Raw genomic sequence first — 22154 nt, 5'->3', positions numbered from 1 at the left:
AGATTTATAAACTAATCATTTTGGCTGTAGCTACTAGAAATTTGGCCTACTTGTGTAAATCAGGTAAATATTTGTCAGATAAATAGACTTTAAAATGAAACATTTATGTGAGAATGTAAGAAAGTATAAGTGTTAACAGTTTTCCCAACTCAAAATAATACACAAGTTGATTGTGCATCAGGTTTGCTTTAATACTAGATTTTATGACTCAACATTACAGGACTTTTAATATTTTCAATCATTTCTCATTAAGATTGGCGTCAGACTGAAATCGTTTTAAATTTACATAAGTTTCTCGTGTGGTTTTGTGCTGTCATGGTTCTCAGAAGATAAATCTAAATGGCTTGTTGTGCGTGTGCTTCTGACTTTTCAATCAAATTCATGCCCATTTTTTGTCAGCAGCACCTGAACTGTTGGACGGGTCACTTTCCTTTAGCCCATCGCTGCTTCATCAGACATTAACGCAGCAGGAGCTTGTTGGAACATCTGCAGCTCCTCTCTGTCTGAGGCCTTTCATAGCTTCTTATTGTTTGTGGTGAACTTCTCCATGCAGCTGCGCTCTGCTTGCTTTTGAAGTGCAGACCCGTGTGCATGGCTTCTGAACTTTTCTCCTGTTACTGATGAAAAGTGCTGGAATAAAATGGTCTAATGTGAGCTGTAGTTTCTCCCAAGAGTAAGGCAGCCCCTGCCTTCTGTGGCCATGCTTTCTCATGGGATTTTTACTCAGGTACTCCTACTGGTTCCTAATGGTGTTTACTGTGTGTGTTCTGTGATGTTTGGCACGTGGATGTGAGCTTTAATGACCACGGTGAAACAATCTGTAAATTAAACTTGGTTTCTTTAAGTGTTGCAGTGCGATCTGTAAATGTATTCATGCAACATTAGTACAGGTTTGTTTCTGAATAGTAGAGTTGTGTGCGAGCTGTTTGAAACATGTGCTCCTGTCCGTACAGCCAGCCTGCGCAGGAGTTTCCGCCTCAAGAAAGATCGTCAGGGTCCAGAAACACAAACTCCCGATGCCAACCACTCAGAGTTTCTGATTTATGAAGAAGTTGCGCATTATTTGCCACGAGCTGGTGAGAGGCCCCGCCTTATAGTACTGATGGGTAGGTACGCACACGCAGAATAGTGCATGTAGATTTGGACTCGTCTTTCTGGTAACCCTGTTTGTCTCGCAGGTTCATTAGGAGCTCGGGTCACGGAGTTGAAACAGAAGGTGATAGCGGAGAATCCTCGACGATACGGTTTGGCTGTGCCTCGTAAGTTGTTTTTTTTTTTTTTTGCATAAAGGAGAGTAATGTTTTTGCCCATGTGTTAGCAAAATATCTGATGAACCACTGGGTGTATTCTAATAAAATTTCCATTAGCTGTATCGCTACAACTATTAACTTTTGTAGTCAACTCGGTTGAAGATGAGCACCACAGACAGCTGATCTTATAAAACATAAAAATGTCTATAAATCAGTTTTACAGACGCTGTGCTGAAGTCTGGGGTGGTAGTAACTGAGGGTGATCCACAACACATACGCTGAGCTCTTACAGGTTGTTGCAGTATTGTGTGAAACTGTGTTTTCAAGGTTTGACCAAAATGTAATTTCTCTACGTGAAGGTGATTTAGTCTGAAGACCGGCATCTTTGAGGGATTATTAGTCATGTTTTCAACTTGATGATCTTAAAAAGGTTTTTGAATAAAACGTGACTTTGTTTCTTAAGAGTTGTGTTGAATTAGAAAAGCAGAACATTGTGTGAAGACCCGCACATTCATGCCCGTCTTTTTATTTTTAACGTCGTGTTCCTGCTGGTTGCTTCGAACGTGCTCCAAAGATACCACCCGAGCCAGGAAGAGCCACGAGAGAGAAGGAGTGGAGTACCACTTCATCAGCAGAGCAGCGTTTGAGGCCGATATTCAGAGCGGCAAGTGAGTATCGGGTTGTTTTTTTTTAATTCCAATTAAGTAATTATTTTATTGTCCGAATGAGTGAAACTTTTCTATCTAATCTTTAACCAGTAGTTTCTCGTAATAATTCTTGTGTGTTTTCTGCAGGTTTATTGAATATGGGGAGTATAAAGAGAATCTGTACGGCACCAGTTTAGAGTCCATCCACCGAGTTTTGAATCAGAACAAAGTCTGTTTGGTGGATGTTCAGCCTGAGGTCAGTGAGTCTCCTGCAGCTCAACAAAACACTGACATCTAGAGGTGAAGTTGGGAACAGCAACACACTTGGACACCATTTATTCACTGTCCAGCTGTAGTTGACGTCAGCAGGTTAAAACTTTTTACAAGTGAAAATCTACTTTATTGGTTCATAAACATTTTAATTTTCATCCTGGAAAAGAATTTTTTCTTGCTTCACTCTTGCTGAGCAAATGTCGTGCTTTGATGTTTTGTTGTTTAACGGGAGGTTCACAAATTCTCCTCAATGATGCATTTTGTTCCAGAAAGTAACAAAATGTATCAAAACAAGTTCAAAAAAAAAAAAAAAAAGGTTCAATGTTGCATTTTTGACAAAGTTCTAAGAAATGTGAAGTTTAGCACAAAACTGCATTTTGATTTTTTCATGATTTTCATTGACTGACTGGAGGAAATGAACATAAATGGATTATTTACACAGTTACAATTCATTCAACCTTTATTTAGACGGGTTAGACAGATTCAAACGATCATTTAGCTCAAACTAAAATGATCAAATAACCCCTGAACCATCTAACAGTTAACTACTGAATTATACTGACTTCTTCATTGTCCTGAGACCCACATGAAACCAGTGGTCACTAAATCTTCCAACATGTTGCTGAAAAGTTTGAATTTTTCAACCAAACTAAGGCGTTCAGGATTTTTAACATTAAATCTGTGTTTGTTTTCTGTTTTGGGGGCTTCATAATTATTTGTTTAAATGAACAATTCCCAATACGTGCATGTTTTAATGGTCACAAATGTTTCTGCACCCTTCAGGCTCTAAAGACGCTCCGAACAGCCGAGTTCAAACCGTTTGTCATTTTTGTGAGACCTCGCATGTTTGACGGTCAAAGAAAACTCTTCGGTTCGTCTTCCTCGCTCAGTGCAGGGATCACGGTGAGCCACAGGACAGGAACCATCCAAACGTTGACTTGTATATTTTTAATGCTTACTAATGCTGGTTAAACCGTGCAAAAAGATGAGCTTTAGTACATTTTCCAAAAGCAGGTTATTTACAGGTGAATCTCTCCCTCACTGATCTCATTAGGAGGAGGATCTCCAGGAAATGAAGCAGTCGGCAGAGAGGATGGACGAGTGCTTCGGCCACTGGGTGGACTACGTCTTGGTGAAAGAGGACCCACTGAGTTCCTTAGCAGAGCTTCAGAACGTTCTGGAGAGGGTGCAGACAGAGCTGCAGTGGGTGCCTGCGAGCTGGGTGAGGCGCTGACTCAACTTCCTGTTTGTTCCAGGAGGTAAAACCGAACTGATCACTGTGCGAGGACTCAACTGTGGAGCCATCAAGTGTTTACTGCCATGATTTATTTTTCCACGTGTGGGTTTGTGATCGTCGAGTGATGTCATCGTTGTTGTTTCCAGCCTGAACACCAGACTGTTGTAGCAAAACGTTATAGTATGCACAGGATATTGTACATGTCCATATTACAGTGGTGCTGACGGCTCTCACATGCAAGTTTACAGAGCTCTGTTCTAACCCGTGGAGTTGCCAAATGGAACGTGTTGACTCTTAATGGATTTGATTGTAAAATGAAATAAACCTGATCTGCTAACACAGAGTGGAAATGGTCAGAATGTGTTTTGGGGGAAACCATTTATTTACCGACTTATGTAACAATTACAAAGCTTAAACAAAGGAAAATATACACATACAGTTGGACTGTTACTTCCACAGCTTCTTGATGGACATGTTCTTCTCGCTGTCTTTCTGCATCACCTGATGAACAGAATGAGGAAGGTTTTATTTAAAGATGTTGAAGCACCAAAAATATAAAAATGGGGGAGGGGTGAGCAAAATTAAACTGACCTTTGCCACGGCCATCTCGAAGTCCTCCTGAGTGACGTGAACTCTCCGTTCTCTCAGAGCATACATCCCTGCCTCCGTGCAAACCCCCTGCAGCGCACGTTTACATTTAATATTTAGACTCACTTTGATTTGACGCCTACGTTCCAATTAACGAGCGGATTCTCACCTTAACCTCAGCACCAGATGCTCCCGGCATGAGCTCCGCAATCTTCCTCAGGTTAATGCCACGTGTCAGGTTCATCTTTCTGGAGTGGATCTTCAGGATGTCCAGACGAGCCTGATAATGCAGAAATGTTCAAATAACTCCCACACCGAATAATAAATCATTTAAAGTGCTTTTTGACGCAGTTAACTACCTCTTCATTAGGAGGGGGGAACTCAATCTTCCTGTCGATCCTGCCTGGCCTGAGCAAAGCCGAGTCCAGGATGTCGATACGGTTGGTGGCCATGATGACCTACAGAGACACGGTTGTAAATAAAATGAGTAATAAGAGAATCTGATTTATGCATGTCTGTTTTACCAACAGTATTTAGATTTACTGTATTCTTGATGTTGCTGAACGTGTCAGATTTTGTAACTAAACTATTTATTTCAAATTAAACGACCATTTCAGGAGAGAAACTTTCAGAATAAAACAATTTTTGAAAGATTGAGGAATTAAAGCTTGAGCAGATTTCAGCTGTAGGGGAACAAAACTTTAAATCTCGACCACAAATGCAGTCTATATAGAATATATTCCTAAATTTATAAAATATTTACATTTAATCAAATTATTCTTTAAGAATATTCTTAGATTTTTTTTTAACCTAGTTTAATGTTGGCAACAAATAAGTAAAGAGTTATCAGGATTCATTCTAACATACAGTCCACAGTTATTTTCATTTAAAACTATATTCCCCTTATAATAAATTGTGGAGAAACCTCTTTAAAACTCAAACGATGTTTCTGTGATACCTTGATGTTCTTGGTTGCCTCGAAGCCGTCCAGCTGATTGAGCAGCTCCAACATCGTCCTCTGCACTTCGCTGTCCCCACCTGAGCCGCCCTCCAGACGAGAGGAGCCGATGGAGTCGATCTCATCCATGAAAATGATGGAGGGAGCGTGTTCTCTCGCCATGACGAACAACTCACGCACCATACGAGCACCTGGGGTTAGAAAGCACATTTTAAATAAAAAAAATAAAAAAAATCTAAAGGACAAACAAAAAGCATAAAAAAAGAAATGAGCTCACCCTCCCCAATAAATTTCTGGACCAGTTCAGAACCAGACACTCGGATGAAGGTACAGTCGGTGTGGTGGGCCACAGCTCTGGCCAGCAGGGTCTTCCCTGTACCTGGAGGTCCGTACAACAGCACACCCTGCAAGAGAAGTAAAACGTTGTGTAGCCGACTGTTCAGGAACACGTGCTGAATGTAGCTCGTTTCAGATGTTTGTAAAATATTCTGAGTTTTTTCTTCAATCAAAATGACTCAAAGTAACCCATTACTCAACAAATCTAAATATTTAAACAACACTGCAAAGAATTGTGATTTTGTTATCATTCTGCTGCTTAATTATACTTGCAAATTTTACAAAAATATTTTACTCTTTAAATTAAAAAATATCCAAAACTGGATTTCTCCTCTCCATCAACTGCTCTGACAGTTACGGTACTCGCCTTCGGCTGTGCAATTCCCAAAGCCTCAAACAGCTCTGGGTGCTTGACAGGCAGTTCAATAACTTCTTTGATCTCCTTGATTTGCTTATCCAGGCCACCGATCATTTCATAGGTGGAGTCTGGCACCTTCTCCACCATCATCAGGGACACCAGAGGGTCCACTTTGTTGGGCAGGATCTTGTGGAGGGTGTAGCTGTCGTTTCGTAAAGCCACGCGGCAATTAGGAGTCACCTGCAAATGTTGCAAAGACATTTTAATGAAAACTGTAAAACAGTTTTAGGTTTCCTGATACAAATGGCTAATAAAATGATACCTACATCATTAATGTCAATGTTTTTGTCCACATCCACAACAAACTTTCCTTCTGGGTGCACCTGGGTTGATCAGAAAACAAGTTCATCCAAACTGCCTGATGTCAAATCAAACTGAAACTTGCTGCATGAACACAACATACTTTGACCAGCACTTTCTTCTTGTCCATAACCCTGACCACTTCGCCCACATAGGATCCCTGCTCCTGCAGTAACTGCAGCTCCTCACGAAGGAGACGCACTGCGACAGAAAACCAAGGAAAATGTTTTGTGAAGACATTTCTCTACCAATTTTTAAGACAATGAAATAAAATGATGCAATATAACAAAAGGTGCTGAAATAAACATACCTTTGGCATTTAGTTCATTCCTTTGTGCCTGCAGACGTCTAAGATTCTGACTCTTTTCATTTACTGTCAGCTGTAAAAATATCGAAACAAAGACTTGATAAGTGTACTACAAATGTGCAAGTCCAAATCCAATTATTTTGCAGATGTGACTCATTCATTTTCTCACCTGCAACTCTTCTATCTTAGATAAGTAGTACTGCCGGAGACCCGTTCCACCTTTACTCTCCCCCACGTCCATCTGTTAAAGACAAATTAATTTTAGTGATTTGTTTATTCATATTCCACTACAGACATCAACAAAAAGCACAAACCCATGACAACAGCGATTAACATGAAAATAAACTTTTTTTTGTCTTTACAATACGTCTGCTAAATACTGCGGACAGATCAGTTTTACTCCATATATAATAAAATGATCTCGGGTATTATATTGAAAACATTTGTTCATCGAAGATGGAGGCAAAACGTGTGAACAATTATCTCACCATCTTTCTCCAAGACTAAAGTTGTTTTATTTCTTCCCTTTAATACCGTTTTAACTTCAGTATAAAAATGGCAACCTTTGAAATATTAATCATAATATTGTATTCAAATTTAGGTTTTGTGCATTAACAAATTAAACAAATTATAAATTAAGGAAATCCATTATTCTTTGCTGCAAAGCAACATTTTATTTGTCAGAAACTAACATCTATTTCACTGGGATTTGGCTAAATAGCATCAAACCAGATCGTACAAACAACTCAATTAGATTCATTTTCATTAAACTGATTGGTAGCTTGTTCCAGTGGTTTTAGGTATGGGCAATTTAACCATGAAAAATGGTGTATAAACAATAACTGCGTTTAATAAGTGCCTCTAAAGTGAAATACTGTATTAGAAGTGCAACAATAAAGACTTCATAGCGTTACATTTTTCAACACTGATAAACTCCAGTTAGCATTGAGCTAAAAGTCACCAAGTTAAGAGACTTAAAACTAGTCGAATTTATTTTATTGTAATTTTAAATGTCAACGCAAACGTTTCGTGTACTTAATGTAAATACAATTAAAAAAGTTAGCTCTGGACGGTAAACTAAAGTATTTGACATCGTTTTAGCATGTCTAGCTACAATGAGACAGCAAACCGGCAGCACTGAACACATTGTTTAAAAATAAGTAACACTTCACATCTAAAATTAAATCCGTAAAATGTGTTCAGATCACAACCGACTAAAGTAACTAATCATTTCAAAGCGCAACAACAAAGTTTCCTGGCTAAAATGCGGAGAAAATCAAGAAAACAGAAAAAAAAAATCCACCTACAGTCTCAATCACATCTACGTCCATCTTGAAATATCTACATCCGCTTCAGGTAGGCCATACTTCCGGTGTACGTCTTCTTCTTCGATTCTTATTTTAATGTTAAATATCCTTGTCGCCCCCTGTAGTTATTTTTGCCAAATTACAGAGAAACGTTAAACTGTTAACAGAAATAAAACTGGAAAAATATACTTGTTGTAAGCGTTTCTACACAATAGTTAACAAAATAAGCTAAATTACAATTTAAAGTAAAATGTTGACTCGTCAAGCTTATTTTATTAGGTAAATGGGGCATTTAACTTCAAAATGCATAAAGTGACACTGTTTAAATGTTTTTGGTGGAAGCGCATCATCTTACAAGCCGAGACTCAGCTCTGTGACGACAAACGGATTTATCTTGGTCTATATTTGAGGAGTGGCTTTTGAGTCAAACCAGACATTCCTGTTGAAGCACCCGAGCCCTGCGACCAGCCCAAACATGCACAACTACAGCCCCTGATCCTAGCAGACTTTATATTTCAAGCAAGGAAGGCTCTTACTATGATAACGCACAGAACACACACAAAATATTATTGGTTTATAAAAACAAAACAGTATAACAAGTATTTGTAAGTATTTATTGTAAAAAAATACCTCAAATGTATAAAAGATAAAAGCTTTTATATGATAAACATGCAAACATCTGACAACAAAGATGCTGTACAAAAACATTTGTACAAACTTATGCTCAATTAATCAATGTCACAAAGCGCATTACGGCACAAAACGTGGAATAATTAAAAAATAAAACTGATACAAAATCTTTACAAAAAGGCATTTTAGTTGGACTTTATTTGAGATCTGACACCAGTTTCTGTTCCAAACGGATAACAATGAACTTCCAGTCTGCAAAGATAAACTTTGCTGGTCTTAAAGGAAATAAACGTAACTCTTTAAAACATGAAACGGCTTCTGAAGAAAACAGCTGAACAGAGTAGACAAAGAGTCAAATCTTTTTACTTTTTTATTTAATGACATATAGGCATAAACAAATTCTTGTTTTGATTTGACTTTTTAAGAAAATAATTGCCTGTAATAAAGTTTTAAAGGTTTTACATGTCACTTTTTAAAACATTTAATTTAGATTGAAATGTGCATTTCAAGGATATTTAATTAACATGTAATACAATTACATTTAAATTGAGTAAAAAGCTTCAAAGGTAAAAAAAATATTAGACAGCAGGCGCTGTTCTTATTCAAATGTTGTAGCTTTTAAACATTAATATAAAAAAATAAAATAAGCACCCAAGAGCAGGGCGGTATAATCACCTTAACAATACCAGTGTTTAAACAGTTTGTACCATTAACAAAACATATTGGCAAAAATTATTTGAACAAGCTCAAAATCAACAACAATGAAAGGCAAAAATGTAAAAGGACACAAAAATCACTTTGGTCCCATCGTTTGGTCTCAGTTAGTCAGTGAGGATGTCTCAGTGACTAAAGTAATGGCTCTGTTCATTCCAGTTTCTAACAATCGCACGTTAACATTCGACCAGTTAACTCTGACGAGGCTCTTCTGGGATTTGCCTTTAGGTGAGTCGGATCCCCAACACCTGCTCCAACTCCTGTCTTCTCTGCTGCACCTGGAACAAACGACCAATAACGTCCACACGGACAACAACAAATATGAACGCCGTCCTTAAACGTGTTTATTTGACTTACTTTGGAGTAGACGTAGCGTCCCACTGCCTCTGGGACCCAGGCTTCCTGGTAGAACTCGGTCCTCCTCTCCTCCTCGGGGTTTCCGGTCACATCCGTCATCAGCTGATCAAACAGAAAAACACCAATGAACGCGAGGTTTTTAAACAGTGAAATAACGCTCGGCTGATTCGACATTTAAACACGATCACGCTCCACGGGTTCTGGAAGTGGGAGTAATTTGCCCCAAACTAGAAAATCCTCTCAAAATCTAAAATAGTGTTTGTTTTGACTCTTCTTCATCTACAACAAGTTGGAGCAGATGTGTGACCGCTAAATGAACCCCGCGTAACGTCAGCCTGGTGAAATCAGCCTCGACTTCATGAATGAAACACAGTTGGATGATATCACTGATGCACTGCCAGACAAAAAAAGTAGATGATTCAAAACATATAATTAGCGTTAGCCGCACGATTAAACGTGTTTAGACGTGTTTATGCTGATGTAGTGCTCCACCTGCAGGACGATCGTTTTTCTAAACCAAAACCCAAGTCGGCAAAATATGTTCGCTCCTTACAGCCAACATTTTGTTCCAGCCGTTTTCATCAAGAGAGTACCGGTAATTATCCAACTAGACCTGCTTTTCACCTTCATCAGGAATACAGTTAGTATCCATCCTGACACCTAACGGAGAAGTGTGGACCACAGAAGTGGCTGAAACTGAAAAATGTGAGAAATGGGTTTAAGAAATTTCAAAATCCATGCGCAATAAATGCTCAGTTTTGTATTTTCCCAGTTGGAATAAAGGTTTAATAAAAGTGAAATGTGTTTTAGACTAATGCTGGGTTACAGAAGGAGAACCCGAGTCTCAGCCTGCTCATTTCACACTCATTTCTGCTCCTTAGAGGCTGAAGCTAAGCTGTTAATAGCTGTAAGCTTTTCAAATAATTTGATAATTAGACATGGAGTCATGCTCGCTAATATTAGCTTTAGTGGAACCGGCACTGCGGTGATGAACCATGAAAGATATGATGACAGCAGGGCTGAAGTATCCCAGTAGTTTTCCATCTGTAGCTCCAATATCTCCAGTTCAAGCTTTTATTTTGAAACCTGCTTCAGCATTTAGCTCCGTTGGTCTTCTTTGAGCTTCTGGACTCAGTTTGAGCTTCTGGACTCAGTTTGAGCTTCTGGACTCAGTTTGAGCTTCTTCAGTGGTCCTTCAGCCTCCTCACTGTACTTCCACAATAAAAGCATTTAGTCTGGTTTACCTTCAGGTCTCTGCACTGAGACTTGAGCCAGTCTTTGATGAACTCCTGGGGGTTGTTGCTGAAGCTCAGCATGAAGTCTCTCTCAGTCTTCAGCTGGTTAATGTACTCAATCGTTTCATGAATCTGAGCAACCAGAAAAGCAGGCTTTTGTTAATAATTAAGGAGATTGCAGCTAATTAGTTGATTAAAAATAAAAGCATTCGATTCACCTTCATCTCAAGTGCAGCAATTTCCTGTTGGTTGGTGGTGGAGGACAGGAAGCTGTTCATCTGACCTTTCAGAGGGTCGTCCACCTCCACGTCGATATCGTAACAGGCCGTCTTCTTCTGGTCTGTGGGGTCCACACTGCTCAGGGGAGACAAAGAGGAGAGATGCTCACGAAAAAGTTCCTCTCAGTGATATTTCAGGACAGCAGCAGAGTTTTCCACTTTGTCAGCAAAAAAATCTACAAGATAATCTCTGCATCTTGTACATGAATCTTTTTACTGGGACTTAAAACGTTTTCTCTTCAGTTTGTGGCTGCAGCAATGAACTGTAATCATAAGTGTTCCTGAACCCAAAGAGTCCTCTCTACTAGAAAAAAAATCCTCATGTTCAGTTTATTGTTTTATTGTAGCGGGAATAAAAACAGAGATTAAAAAAAATATATATATAAAGTGGTGAAATTACAAAGAAAAAACCCAAACACAGACAGAATCATAAAGACCCACAGACCTGATGATGTGATTGATGATGATGGGGTCAGGGTGCTGCAGGAGGCCCGCCAGTTTCATGGGAATCTCAGAGAACCGCATGCGTGGACAGCCGAAGATCTGAGAAGAGTTTGTTAGAGAACTGAACTTTAGGCGTCGGACTCGTTCTGCTTTCTATGAACTGACAAAACGAAGAGTCGTAGGTTTCTGCTCTGCTGTGGAAGAACAGGTGAAGTGGCCCAGAGGGGACGACAGACCGAAAGAACTAGGCCTGTCACGATAACAATTTTGCTGGACGATTAATTGTTTCAGGAATTATTGCAATAAACGATAATATTGTTTGAAATGTGACAATAATTAGTAATTATTGTTAAATTTAAGAAGAAATTTTTAATTTGTTTTACATGTAATCTTTTTTCAACCACCAGATGGCAGTACAAGACTGTTTGAACCGAAGGATGGATAAAGAGGGAACGAGCAGCGTGTTAAGAAAAATGGGAGGGAGGCCCCTTGACTTGACATGGGCTGTCTCTCTTGGGTTCTCAAAATGATGGACGCTCTGTGTGGTTTGAGCTCTTTAGCATAGCATTTTTCACACAAAGCTTTTAATTAAAAAAAAAAATCAGTAAACAAGTTCTCAGCTTCTTTTTGCGGAGAAAAACAACTTTTTAGATGAAGGCACAGGTTTCAACCGTGAATTTTGGAGCTTTGACAAGACGGAGGATTTTCCTGAGGTCGGCCTGTTACCTTAGCTCGTAGCTTAGCTTCTCAGCTTAGCTGCTTTTAACAATCTAAAAACACGATTTTGGATGATTAAAACAGATTTTAAAGAGAAGAGAGAAAGGGAGGGGTCAGTGAAGAGCACCGGAGTTGAGTTTATTATCATCCAGTGTCTTCAGTAGAAAGAGACGAAGAAATGATAAAGCCAATAAATGAAAATGGAGTCGATAATTTTCATTTATCATGCGATTAATTGATTTATTGTTTATTACGACAGGCCTAGACAGAACTGGACCCTGAAGTGAGGAGAAAAAAGGCACCGCCTGGTCTGAAGAATAATATTTAATTTCAGATCATCTTAATAACTTGAGTCCTCATATATCAGTGAGATAAGGATATGATAACAGGATGTATTATGGGTGAGAAAAAGCAAGATGGCTGACAAACAGGGTCCATGTGGTTGTTTATCTGTATTTGTGATTTAGCAGCAGGATCGCGCTTCCAGCTCACAAATATGATTTAAAGACGCTTCACAGAACATAAAGCACGGGCACTGACTCCGTCTTTCAAATTCTCCAGATTGAATTGTGCAAAACAAACAAGTCTGATCCATGGAGGCCCCACCTCACCACTTACAGGACTTAAAGGATCTGCTGGTGACAACTTGATGCCTGATATTTCAGCAGATGAAAAGTAGAGTCTGTGTCTTGACAGGTCAGGGCTGTTTTGTTGGCAAATACAAAGTGTTACAGCTCTTTGTGGATCTATTCCTTAAAAAAAAAAATAATAAAGTGATTTATGCATTAACTGGTTCTTAAAATAAAAACGTGTTCCCAAATCAAATTGAACTAATTCTTCACCTTTAATCATTAAACTTCATCAGTCTGTCTCGTTACCTGTCTGAAGTAGCGGTTGCAGTTGATGTACTCCTTCTCGTGGCTGTCCTGCAGCTTGTTGTTCTTGATGTAGAGCCAAAGGGCCTGCATGATGCTGGCCCGAGTCTGCGTGTGCACACCCAGGAGACGGGCCAAGCGCGGGTCCAGTTTGTACTGGGGAGGCTGAAAGGGACGCATGATAAATACATGAGGAAGATAAGTGATAATGTGAATCATTTCAGAGAGCTGGTGCTACCTGATGGTCGAGCATGAGCAGAAGAGTGCACTTGACGTTCACGTCGCCCGGCCTTTTCACCTGGAAACCATCGGTCTCCTGAGTGGTGGGCATTCTGTGCCACTGGAAAAGAAACAATCAGAACTTTTCACAACGTTTTCCTTTTTTTTTTTTTTTTTTTTACTAAATCAATCATCTAAAAATAGCTCATCTCCCTCTGTTTTGACACATGAGTCTGATGCTGGCGACTTCTTTATGAACTCAGACTTATTTCATGACTCTGATCATCGTACCTCCACTAAGTGATTGTCTGGTCCATAAAGCTCCTTATCGAGCTCGATCACAAGACTTTTGAAGAAGGACGAGAACTTCTTCTTCTGCTTGCCGGGCTGAAAACACAGAACGAACGAGAGAATGTTACAAATACGGCAGAAAGGCGTTCGTTACTGCGAAGAGTCCGTGTGGAGCTGCATTGTTGAGCTCTGACCACATCAGGGCTGTGGAGACGAACGGTTGAGTAGAAAAAGCTGTTGCAACCCCCCCTCTCCCCCACACACCCCACCCCCTCAGCTGCCCTGTCAAAGTCTGTTTGCACAACAGAACCCCCTTCACTCCTTTCCAGACATCCCCTTTCGTTCGTTTTTCTTAACTGTTGCTTCATGCAGAACTCCTACGCATGCCTAGAGGGAAAAAAAAAAAGAATAAAGCATCCATCTTCCGTGGCCCCAGATGACACAATGAGCTGAGCTGGAAGTGATGGAGGGAGGGGGGTGTCAGCTCATGGTATGCAGCGGCCAGTGGTTTCAATTCCACATTTCAACACCGAACATGAGCTGAAGTGTGTGTGAGAGTGTGCGTTAGCAATGGTGGGGTGGGACATGGGAAAGCTGTAACACATCTGGATGCAAACGCCAGAGCCAAAAACACAAGCAGACCGAAATGAGCAGGAACCGAACAACAGGCGAAAACATCTGGAGGCAGAACACAATGAGACGACGGCCGAACAATGCAAGAACAGTGGGAACGTGTCGGCGGCGTTTTTCCACCGACCTCTTCCAGGAGCTTGCCTTCGACTCTCAGCTCCCAGGAGGCCACTTTCTCTGCCTCCTCACCCTCGGGCTTGCTGGGAGTGAAAGTGTTGGAAATGTAGATCCTAAGTTTGCGCTTTTGCTGCGTCACAGAAAAACAAGACGACAAAAAGTTAGAACAGAAAATGTTTTACTTTATCGTCAACGCTCGACCAAAACGACTATAATCCTGACACTTCTTCAGGCATAGACAGAGAGAGCGATATGCATTTCTTCAAGGAAAATGAAAACAATTGTTGAAATTTCCCATTTTTATATATTTTGCCAAGAATGTTTTACAGCTAATGACTGCATGGAGGCTGGAACACATCCACCTCTATAAATAATGGCAGGTTTCCTTCTGCGAGATGCTTCACTGCAGCTGTTTGCAAATCATTCAGTCTCAAATCTTCTCTTTCTTTGTTCACAAAAACTCCTGGATTCTGTTCATCTGTACTACGAAGTGCCATTAGATCAACTAACTGGTTGAATCCGAGCCATTTACTTCAATACCTTACAAAGTGTCTGAGTGTATCATCAACAACCCCCCATAACCCAGTTCCTTTGGAAGCCATGCGTGGCCGAGCCCTCACTCTGCCTCCACATGTTTTAAATGTTGTGTTCTACACCACGGAGCTTGGAGACTTTCAAAGCCCTCTTTGAGATTTATTTTCTTCTCATTTTCTGATGCAAGCAGACTCTTCTGTCCAAATAACACTGTTCGTGATCTTGTCTGGTATTATGAGAAAATGTTTTGGTTAAGTAATTCAATCAGGCCTTTCAATTCTTTATTCAAATGGATTGATTGCAACTTCTGATCAAACTGATCTAGAAATACTAAGTATTCTTTTTATAAAACACTTAAATAGGATCTTTGTTTGCTGGAAGTTTGTTTTCAGTATTTATGGGAGAATCCTCATTCTCATCCCTTATTCGTTGTGGTGTACCTCAAGGCTCTATTTTCGGTACTATTCCGTTTATACGATGCAGTATATGTTAACTTTGGGATCAATATTCACAAACTACCGTGTATTTCCTTTTATTGTTATGCTGATGGCACCCACATTTTTTTCGTTTAAACTAGAAGTCTCTGCCCCACTGTAGCCTCCGTTTGTGACAGTTCTTTTAAATTAGGAAAGACGCTGCATTTTACTCTTCTGGAAATCTCCCACACCTCCATCTACATTACTATGGCTTAACACTGTCAGGACATTTTTGAGGGTGGAGAAGATTTCACTAACAGTGAAGGTAGTTCGGAAAAATTTACTCGCAAGTGGACATCATTTGTTGAGTACCTTAAATCTTTACCTCCTTGGTGTGTAGAATTGTGTAATTTACGCACCATGTGACACATTTATAAAGACTGTAAAGTATTATTTTTTAGACACCCCCCCACCACCACCACACCTTTTTTTTTTTTTTTTCTTTTACTTTTTCTCTTTGTTCTTGCATTTGTATAATGTTTTATATTGTGAATAACACTGTATTAAAAACAAAGTCCATGCTCAATAATCCAGGTATACAATCCAACATTTTTCAGTCAGGTCATCTGGACTTTGTTGTTTTCAACCAGTTTGACAAGACTGTCAACAAGGAAGAGGGCCGGCAATGGAGGAGGGGGCGTACCAAAGAGACCATCTTATCACAAACAGAACTGGTTTGTTCCACTTTGGAGTAAGCTGTTGGAGGAAGAATCAGTTTTGTTGTGCGTTTCCTTGACTGATGAAGCCTTCCGGGTTGAAGGCGAAACGTTTCAGCACAAAAAAAAAAAACTGTCCAGATGACCTGACTGAAAAATGTTGGAACATTGTATAATCTCTTGATAAATAAATTAATTTAAAAAAAATTAGGGAAGCAGAAAACTAGTTTGTCAAAAACCAGTTTTTATAAATTATGTCAAAGAGAGCACTGAGATCATCCAGCCAGATGTTCTTGGTGCACCTGAGAGCTGAATTAAAGCACAGAAGGAAACTGGTGTTCCTTTCTTTTCAATTATTTTTAGTTTGTTTTATTGTATTTGATTTATTGATGTTTTTTTTCTTTGTTTTAAACTAACACGTTTTGATCAACCTTGTTATTTGTTAATATTCAATAGTAACAAAACTAACAATGACATTTTGTCTTACTTTGCTGGATGTTGTACTGTGACAAAGTATTTATTGTACACCAGAAATCATTAAAAATTGTGCTCTTCTCCAAATATTTATGAAGTAAATTGTTCTAAAACAAAAGTGACTGATTAGAAATACCATTCAGATAGTTCTGCTTGACATCATTCAATAAAATTATTTGTTTGCACACTAAATATTAGTGTAGCTCTTCCAGAGGCTGAAACCATCAACAAGCATCTGTATATTTTATTAAAACTAACACAAGATGAAGAAGAGATACCATGATGGGCTTCTTAATGGCTTCCTGAATCTCCATGCGCTTCCGAGCGATGGTCTGATCCAGCTTCCTCTCAAAGACCAGAAGGTCCATGTAGGCCTGGGATTCTGGAACCAAGTCTCGTATCTAAAGAACCAAATGAAGTTGAGTTTTTATGAAAACTAGCCATCTTTAATGACCTGTTTAATAATTCAAGAGGTCAGAGTTCACATACTCTCTGAGGCAGAACCTTGTCAGCCATCTTGCGTCGTTTTGCTCTAAATCACAGGGGAAAAAAACACGAAACAAATAAGATCAATTCCAGAGTTCTGTATGTTTACTTTGAATGTAATAAATTAATCATAAACAAGGTTTCTTAAAATACAAGAGATCTCTTTTTTTAAAGACACCACAGCCTCCAAAAAACCCTTCAACTCTTAGGACGGCCTGCAGACACATGACAAGATAAACTGAGAAACATCTCTGATGATTAGCAGTGTTTCCCTTAGAGCAGTTCCCTTGGCGGAGCGCTCGTATTTTATTTTTTGGGGGGGGGGGGGGGGGGGTGTCACGTCTGTGCTGCCCGTCTGTTAGCTTAGCACTGTTGCTGCTAGCTTTTATCCATGGGGAAGGGGGAAGCGGAGCAGAACGTCAGTAGCATTTCATTTATGCTAGCATTGTATTACGCACCGTGCTACATCAGTACAGACAGTTGTCGACGGGGGGGGGGGGGGCCCATCCATTTTGCCCCCCTGCTGGCTTTGTGCTCCATCTGGGTTTTGGGCTACCGTGCGGGTAATTGTTGACGGGGGGGGGGCGGGGGGTGTCAGTAGCCTTTTTGCTAGCACATTTGTATTGCACCTTGCGTTACATCAATATCGACAGTTGTCAACAGGGGGTAGGCGGGGCGCTCGGTTCTGTTGACGGGGCGGGACGCCCCACTTGTATAATGGTCAGGGAAACACAGATTATAGAGTTATGGACAACTTTAGAGTGATTTATCCATCTTGGCCAATGTTTGCTCTTTATTAAATCTTCTGAAAACCTTCCCGAGGTTTCCTCTTATTGCTAATCAACTTACAGGAGTTGTTGCGTTTCTTTAATGAAGTGCTTCAATGAAAAAAATAGGGCAACACTTTCAGCAATGCAGCTCAATATTCCTCTAATATCAAGGATGTTGTTGTGAAATGCACTTTAGAACAACACATTCATTGTGGATGAGGCTGTAAATGATGCTTCGCCTTGCGGTTTGACACTTTCTGCGTCACCGAGCAGCTTGAAGTCAAAAATAGCCGCTTGTTTCTGTTGCTTTTCAAAACACAGTCATGAGATGCTGGAGGTTTTGGCTCCAAGAGCCAAGCTCGACTTTAACAAAACCGACAATTTAGAACTCACTTGGGCACTTCTTGAAAATCAGTATACTCAGGAGACAAACAACTTCAAAAAATATTATTCTTACGGTTTGACAGACTGTTACCATCTGAAAATGTCCAGTTTTGGGGAAAGAGGAACATTTTACGGTTTTCATTTGTAAATGTATGTAAATAAAGTCATGATATTTGTAGCGCCACGTCCTAATGAAGCTTTGTTTTATTCTCCTGCTCCTCCTGAGTTTACCCTCGCCTCAGGCCTCCCAGCGTCTCCTGCTGCTGCAGATGAAGAAACCGTTTCCTCGAGGCATCCATGCTTGGAGGTCCCATTCCTGGCCGCATAGGAATGTTGCCACCGCCGTAGGAAGGACCAGGCAACTGACCCCCCATTGACCCCATGGGGCCCCCGACTCTGCCGGGTGGCATCCCAGGACGCTGGAGTGAAAAGGAGCGAGTGATTAAAGTTCCTGAAAATTCATCAATTTCAAAAGACGTTGCAAATTAAAACTCTTCTGAATAGTGCAAACTTATCTTTCCAGTACATTTCCACAGGAAATAATATAAAAAGACGAGAATTTTTATTGGTGTATTTTTTTTTATGCACAAATATTAGAAGTGCAACAGCTAGCTGCCGCTGCTGCCATTTAGGATGGCAAACGACCGTCAATTTCTATGTGACACTGATGTAGAAGTAAAAACTTTTGAAGTAGCATTTGCATGAACCGCCATGAAACTTATGATTGAAGCCGTTTTAAGTCGGCAATCCACTTTGGTCTTGGCTCCGCTTGGATTAGCCGTTAGCTCGACAGTCTGAACTCTATTTCACCAAACTGCAGTTGAGCAACGAGCCATCTGCAGGTAAGATATTAACTCTTCGTAATTTTTTTATAGAATCCTGCTTTAATAAATCTGAAATACTTCTTTAATCTGTTTAATGATGAGCAATTAACTACAATAAAATATTTTGTTTTAGTTAGAAAAGTCAAAAGACTGAAATGCCTTTAAATAGGTGATCTAAATACAAACAGGATTCCAAAAAAGTTGGGACACTAAACAAATTGTGAATAAAAACTGAATGCAATGATGTGGAGGTGCCAACATCTAATATTTTATTCAGAATAGAACACAAATCACACATCAAAAGTTTAAACTGAGAGAATGTATCATTTAAAGGGAAAAATCTGTTGTTTCCAAATTTCATGGCTTCAACAAATCCCAAAAAAGTTGGGACAAGTCCATTTTTACCACTGTGTGGCATCCCCCCTTCTTCTCACAACACTCAACAGACGTCTGGGGACAGAGGAGACCAGTTTCTAAAGTTTAGAAATAGGAATGCTCTCCCATTCATGTCTAATACAGGCCTCTAACTGTTCAATCGTCTTGGGCCTTCTTTGTCGCACCTTCCTCTTTATGATGCGCCAAATGTTCTCTATAGGTGAAAGATCTGGACTGCAGGCTGGCCATTTCAGTACCCGGATCATTCTCCTACGTAGCCATGATGTTAAGATTGCTGCAGAATGTGGTCTGGCATTATCGTGTTGAAAAATGCAGGGTCTTCCCTGAAAGAGATGACGTCTAGATGGGAGCATATGTTGTTCTAGAACCTGAACATAGTTCTCTGAATTAATGGTGCCTTTCCAGACATGCAAGCTGCCCATGCCACAAGCGCTCATGCAACCCCATACCATCAGTGATGCAGGCTTCTGAACGGAGCGTTGATAACAACTTGGGCTATCCTTGTCCTCTCTGGTCCGGATGACATGGCGTCCCAGTGTTCCATAAGAACTTCAAATCGTGACTCATCTGACCACAGAACAGTCTTCCATTTTGCCACACTCCATTTTAAATGACCCCTGGCCCAGTGCAAATGTCTGAGCTTGGGGAGCTTGCTTAGAAATGGCTTCCTCTTTGCACTGTAGAGTTTCAGCTGGCAACGGCGGATGACACGGTGGATTGTGTTCACTGACGATGCTTTCTGGAAGTATTCCTGAGCCCATTCTGTTATTTCCTTGACAGTGGCATTCCTGTTTGAGGTGCAGTGACGTTTAAGGGCCCGGAGCTCACGAGCATCCAGTAGAGTTTTACGGCCTTGACCCTTACGCACATCGATTGTTCCAGATTCTTTGAATATTTTGATGATGTTATGCACGGTTGATGATGATAACTTAAAAGTCTTTGCTATTTTACGCTGGGTAACACCATTCTGGTATTGCTGCACCATCTTTCTGCGCAACAATGGTGGAATTGGTGATCCTCTTACCATCTTGGCTTCTGAGAGACACTGACACTCTGAGAAGCTCTTTTTATACCCAATCATGTTGTCAATTGACCTAATTAGTGTTAATTGGTCTTCCAGCTGTTCGTTATATGCCAAATTTCCTTTTTCCAGCCACTTATTGCTACTTGTCCCAACTTTTTTGGGATTTGTTGACACTGTGAAATTTTGAATCAACATATTTTTCCTTTAAAATGTTACATTTACTCAGATTAAACTTTTGATCTGTCATCTATGTTATATTACGAATAAAACATTGACATTTGCCATCTCCACATCATTGCGTTCAGTTTTTATTCACAATTTCTTTAGTGTCCCAACTTTTTTGGAATCCGGTTTGTAAACTAGGCTTACTGAAGCTACATTTTTAAGCATTAAGACCACTGACAGGTTAAGTTGCGTAGCTCACGCTGTGAAAATTTGGATCCTAGTCTTTATGGGGGTGGGGTTACAATCGCCATTTACCAAAAGGTTTTTCCAAGACTACACCACTCACATGGTAACAACATATTGCCCCCCCCAAAAAAACAGCTTATAAAGGGCACTGAGGGCAACAACAAATCTGTGACGCTAAAACTCCCAGTAAAAAAAAAAAAGGTCCAAACCATCTAAAACTGACTTTTGTACTAAATATAGCATAATACCTTGTCTGGACAAAAACACAAATACTAGAGTGTGGCAAATAAGATCTTAGTCTGTAATTTTTTGTGAAAACCATAATACGACAATAAGTAGATCTGATTTCTGGGTTGACGATTTTAATCTACACCTGTATGAATGCAAGGTTTTAAATCTCACCAAAATGAAGACATGATGCAGTCAGTTTAATAATGCACTTCCTTCTATATATTAAGCATTTAGTTGTGATCCCCTCCTGTTTTTTTTTTTTTTTACTTCCTTTAACCTAAAACAGTTTTATTGTTTTGTTGGCTTCTCCTTCAACAGAAACCCAAATATCATAACCAAATATGATAAGTAGTTGTGAAAAGTAAGCCTCCCCCTCTTGAAGCTGCAGAAACTGGAGTAATATATGCACACAGACCTGCCCACGAGCAGATGGTGATGATAAACTTTTGTTTTCACTAACTGACAGGAGCCCAAGGGCAACCACGTGACTTTCCCTCAGAATCAAAACCTGTTTTTGTGGCACTTATTTCCATTTAATGTTATACTGTTGATCATCTCTACAGTTGTGGAAATCTTCTAAAACAGTTCAACCCTTTAGGCTGATGCCAGGAAGTCACTTCAGAGACTTTTCAAAAGACGGAAGCAGCAGCAACTCGTGTAATTAACGAACTCAAGGGTTCAATTTACCTGTAAAGTAACAAACTGAGGAGGAACTAGCTGACAGTTCTGCTCAATTATTCTGTCTTTACTGGTAAAAGTGAAGAATCAAACCTGGGGGAACTGGGGAGCGGTGTTCATGCTCCGGTGGTAACCCGCCGGGGGCTGCGGCATCCTCATGCCCGAGACATGGCCAACATTCATGGGGTTCAAATTCGGATTCATCTGGGGAGCTCCGAAGCTCCCTCTTGATGCCATTCTAGCTCCACAAGTGGTTTTAATAAAAATAAATTAAATTAAAAAAAAGTCACGGAAACTTCACACGAACTCCGGTCCAAACTACAAGCGGGTCGCCTGAACGCGACTCGTATAAAATCGTTGAGCAGCGTCTGCTCTCGGCTGCTGCTCCGACTGGTTTGACAGCAAAGCGCACACTGTCAACAAAAAGCTAGCTAACGTTAGCGCGACGGTCTCAAGTTCCGGGATTTCCTCCTTCTACCTCGTTTCTTCACTGTCATTTCCCGCCCGTCTTTAGACGACTAAACATGGCTAGCTAACTGAGACTTCACGGTTCCCCTAAGTCGCTACAGCAACATACGACAGCGCGTGCCTTACGACAAACTTGTCTTTAAAGCTAAATAAAGTGGTCAGAATGCGATCACTGCCCACACGCGAGACAAAATGTTGCTTTCAAAACTGTCGG

General features: G+C 40.2%; 3 protein-coding genes across 3 annotated transcripts in view; 1 reads left to right on the top strand and 2 right to left on the bottom strand.

Annotated features, from left to right (window-relative positions):
• Window positions 1-3595, top strand: part of LOC119423628 (MAGUK p55 subfamily member 3) — a 28788-nt gene extending 25193 nt beyond the window's left edge. Inside the window, exons 14-19 of the mRNA XM_037691033.1 lie at window positions 954-1106; window positions 1179-1259; window positions 1825-1918; window positions 2045-2153; window positions 2954-3073; window positions 3225-3595. Of these exons, the coding sequence (XP_037546961.1) occupies window positions 954-1106; window positions 1179-1259; window positions 1825-1918; window positions 2045-2153; window positions 2954-3073; window positions 3225-3404 (737 nt within the window). The 3' untranslated portion in view covers window positions 3405-3595. The remainder of the gene's footprint in view (window positions 1-953; window positions 1107-1178; window positions 1260-1824; window positions 1919-2044; window positions 2154-2953; window positions 3074-3224) is intronic.
• Window positions 3596-3770: 175 nt separating this feature from the next.
• Window positions 3771-7692, bottom strand: psmc5 (proteasome 26S subunit, ATPase 5). The gene is made up of 12 exons (XM_037691031.1): window positions 7622-7692; window positions 6484-6555; window positions 6318-6387; window positions 6111-6208; window positions 5974-6030; window positions 5657-5887; window positions 5231-5357; window positions 4954-5144; window positions 4355-4453; window positions 4165-4275; window positions 3999-4085; window positions 3771-3908 (listed from the first exon to the last, which is right to left on the bottom strand). The coding sequence occupies exons 1-12, from the start codon at window positions 7643-7645 to the stop codon at window positions 3855-3857; spliced, it is 1221 nt and encodes a 406-aa protein (XP_037546959.1). The 5' UTR covers window positions 7646-7692; the 3' UTR covers window positions 3771-3854.
• Window positions 7693-9116: 1424 nt separating this feature from the next.
• On the bottom strand, window positions 9117-21848 carry smarcd2 (SWI/SNF related, matrix associated, actin dependent regulator of chromatin, subfamily d, member 2). Its single transcript, XM_037691029.1, has 13 exons — window positions 21566-21848; window positions 18140-18327; window positions 16758-16800; window positions 16547-16669; window positions 14139-14258; window positions 13382-13477; window positions 13110-13211; window positions 12875-13036; window positions 11281-11378; window positions 10776-10911; window positions 10567-10689; window positions 9323-9424; window positions 9117-9243 (listed from the first exon to the last, which is right to left on the bottom strand). Exons 1-13 carry the CDS (start codon window positions 21707-21709, stop codon window positions 9190-9192), a joined length of 1491 nt encoding a protein of 496 aa, XP_037546957.1. The 5' UTR covers window positions 21710-21848; the 3' UTR covers window positions 9117-9189.
• Window positions 21849-22154: the final 306 nt, after the last annotated feature.

This window comes from Nematolebias whitei, chromosome 17 (assembly GCF_014905685.2).
Source record: "Nematolebias whitei isolate Nwh7 chromosome 17, NemWhi1, whole genome shotgun sequence".
NCBI lineage: Eukaryota > Metazoa > Chordata > Actinopteri > Cyprinodontiformes > Rivulidae > Nematolebias > Nematolebias whitei.
This window is presented reverse-complemented; position numbering and strand designations above follow the sequence as displayed.

What these genes read in the sequence shown, in the direction of transcription:
- psmc5 (XM_037691031.1), bottom strand. Translation starts at nt 7,645, where the DNA reads ATGGACGTAGATGTGATTGAGACT. An exon ending in AGAAGAAAGTGCTGGTCAAA is followed by an intron (nt 6,031 to 6,110) that starts GTATGTTGTGTT and finishes TGATCAACCCAG; the next exon opens with GTGCACCCAGAAGGAAAGTT. An exon ending in AAAACATTGACATTAATGAT is followed by an intron (nt 5,888 to 5,973) that starts GTAGGTATCATT and finishes CAACATTTGCAG; the next exon opens with GTGACTCCTAATTGCCGCGT.
- smarcd2 (XM_037691029.1), bottom strand. Translation starts at nt 21,709, where the DNA reads ATGGCATCAAGAGGGAGCTTCGGAGCTCCCCAGATGAATCCGAATTTG. An exon ending in ACAAGGTTCTGCCTCAGAGA is followed by an intron (nt 16,670 to 16,757) that starts GTATGTGAACTC and finishes TTGGTTCTTTAG; the next exon opens with ATACGAGACTTGGTTCCAGA. An exon ending in TTGCTGCACTTGAGATGAAG is followed by an intron (nt 10,690 to 10,775) that starts GTGAATCGAATG and finishes CTGGTTGCTCAG; the next exon opens with ATTCATGAAACGATTGAGTA.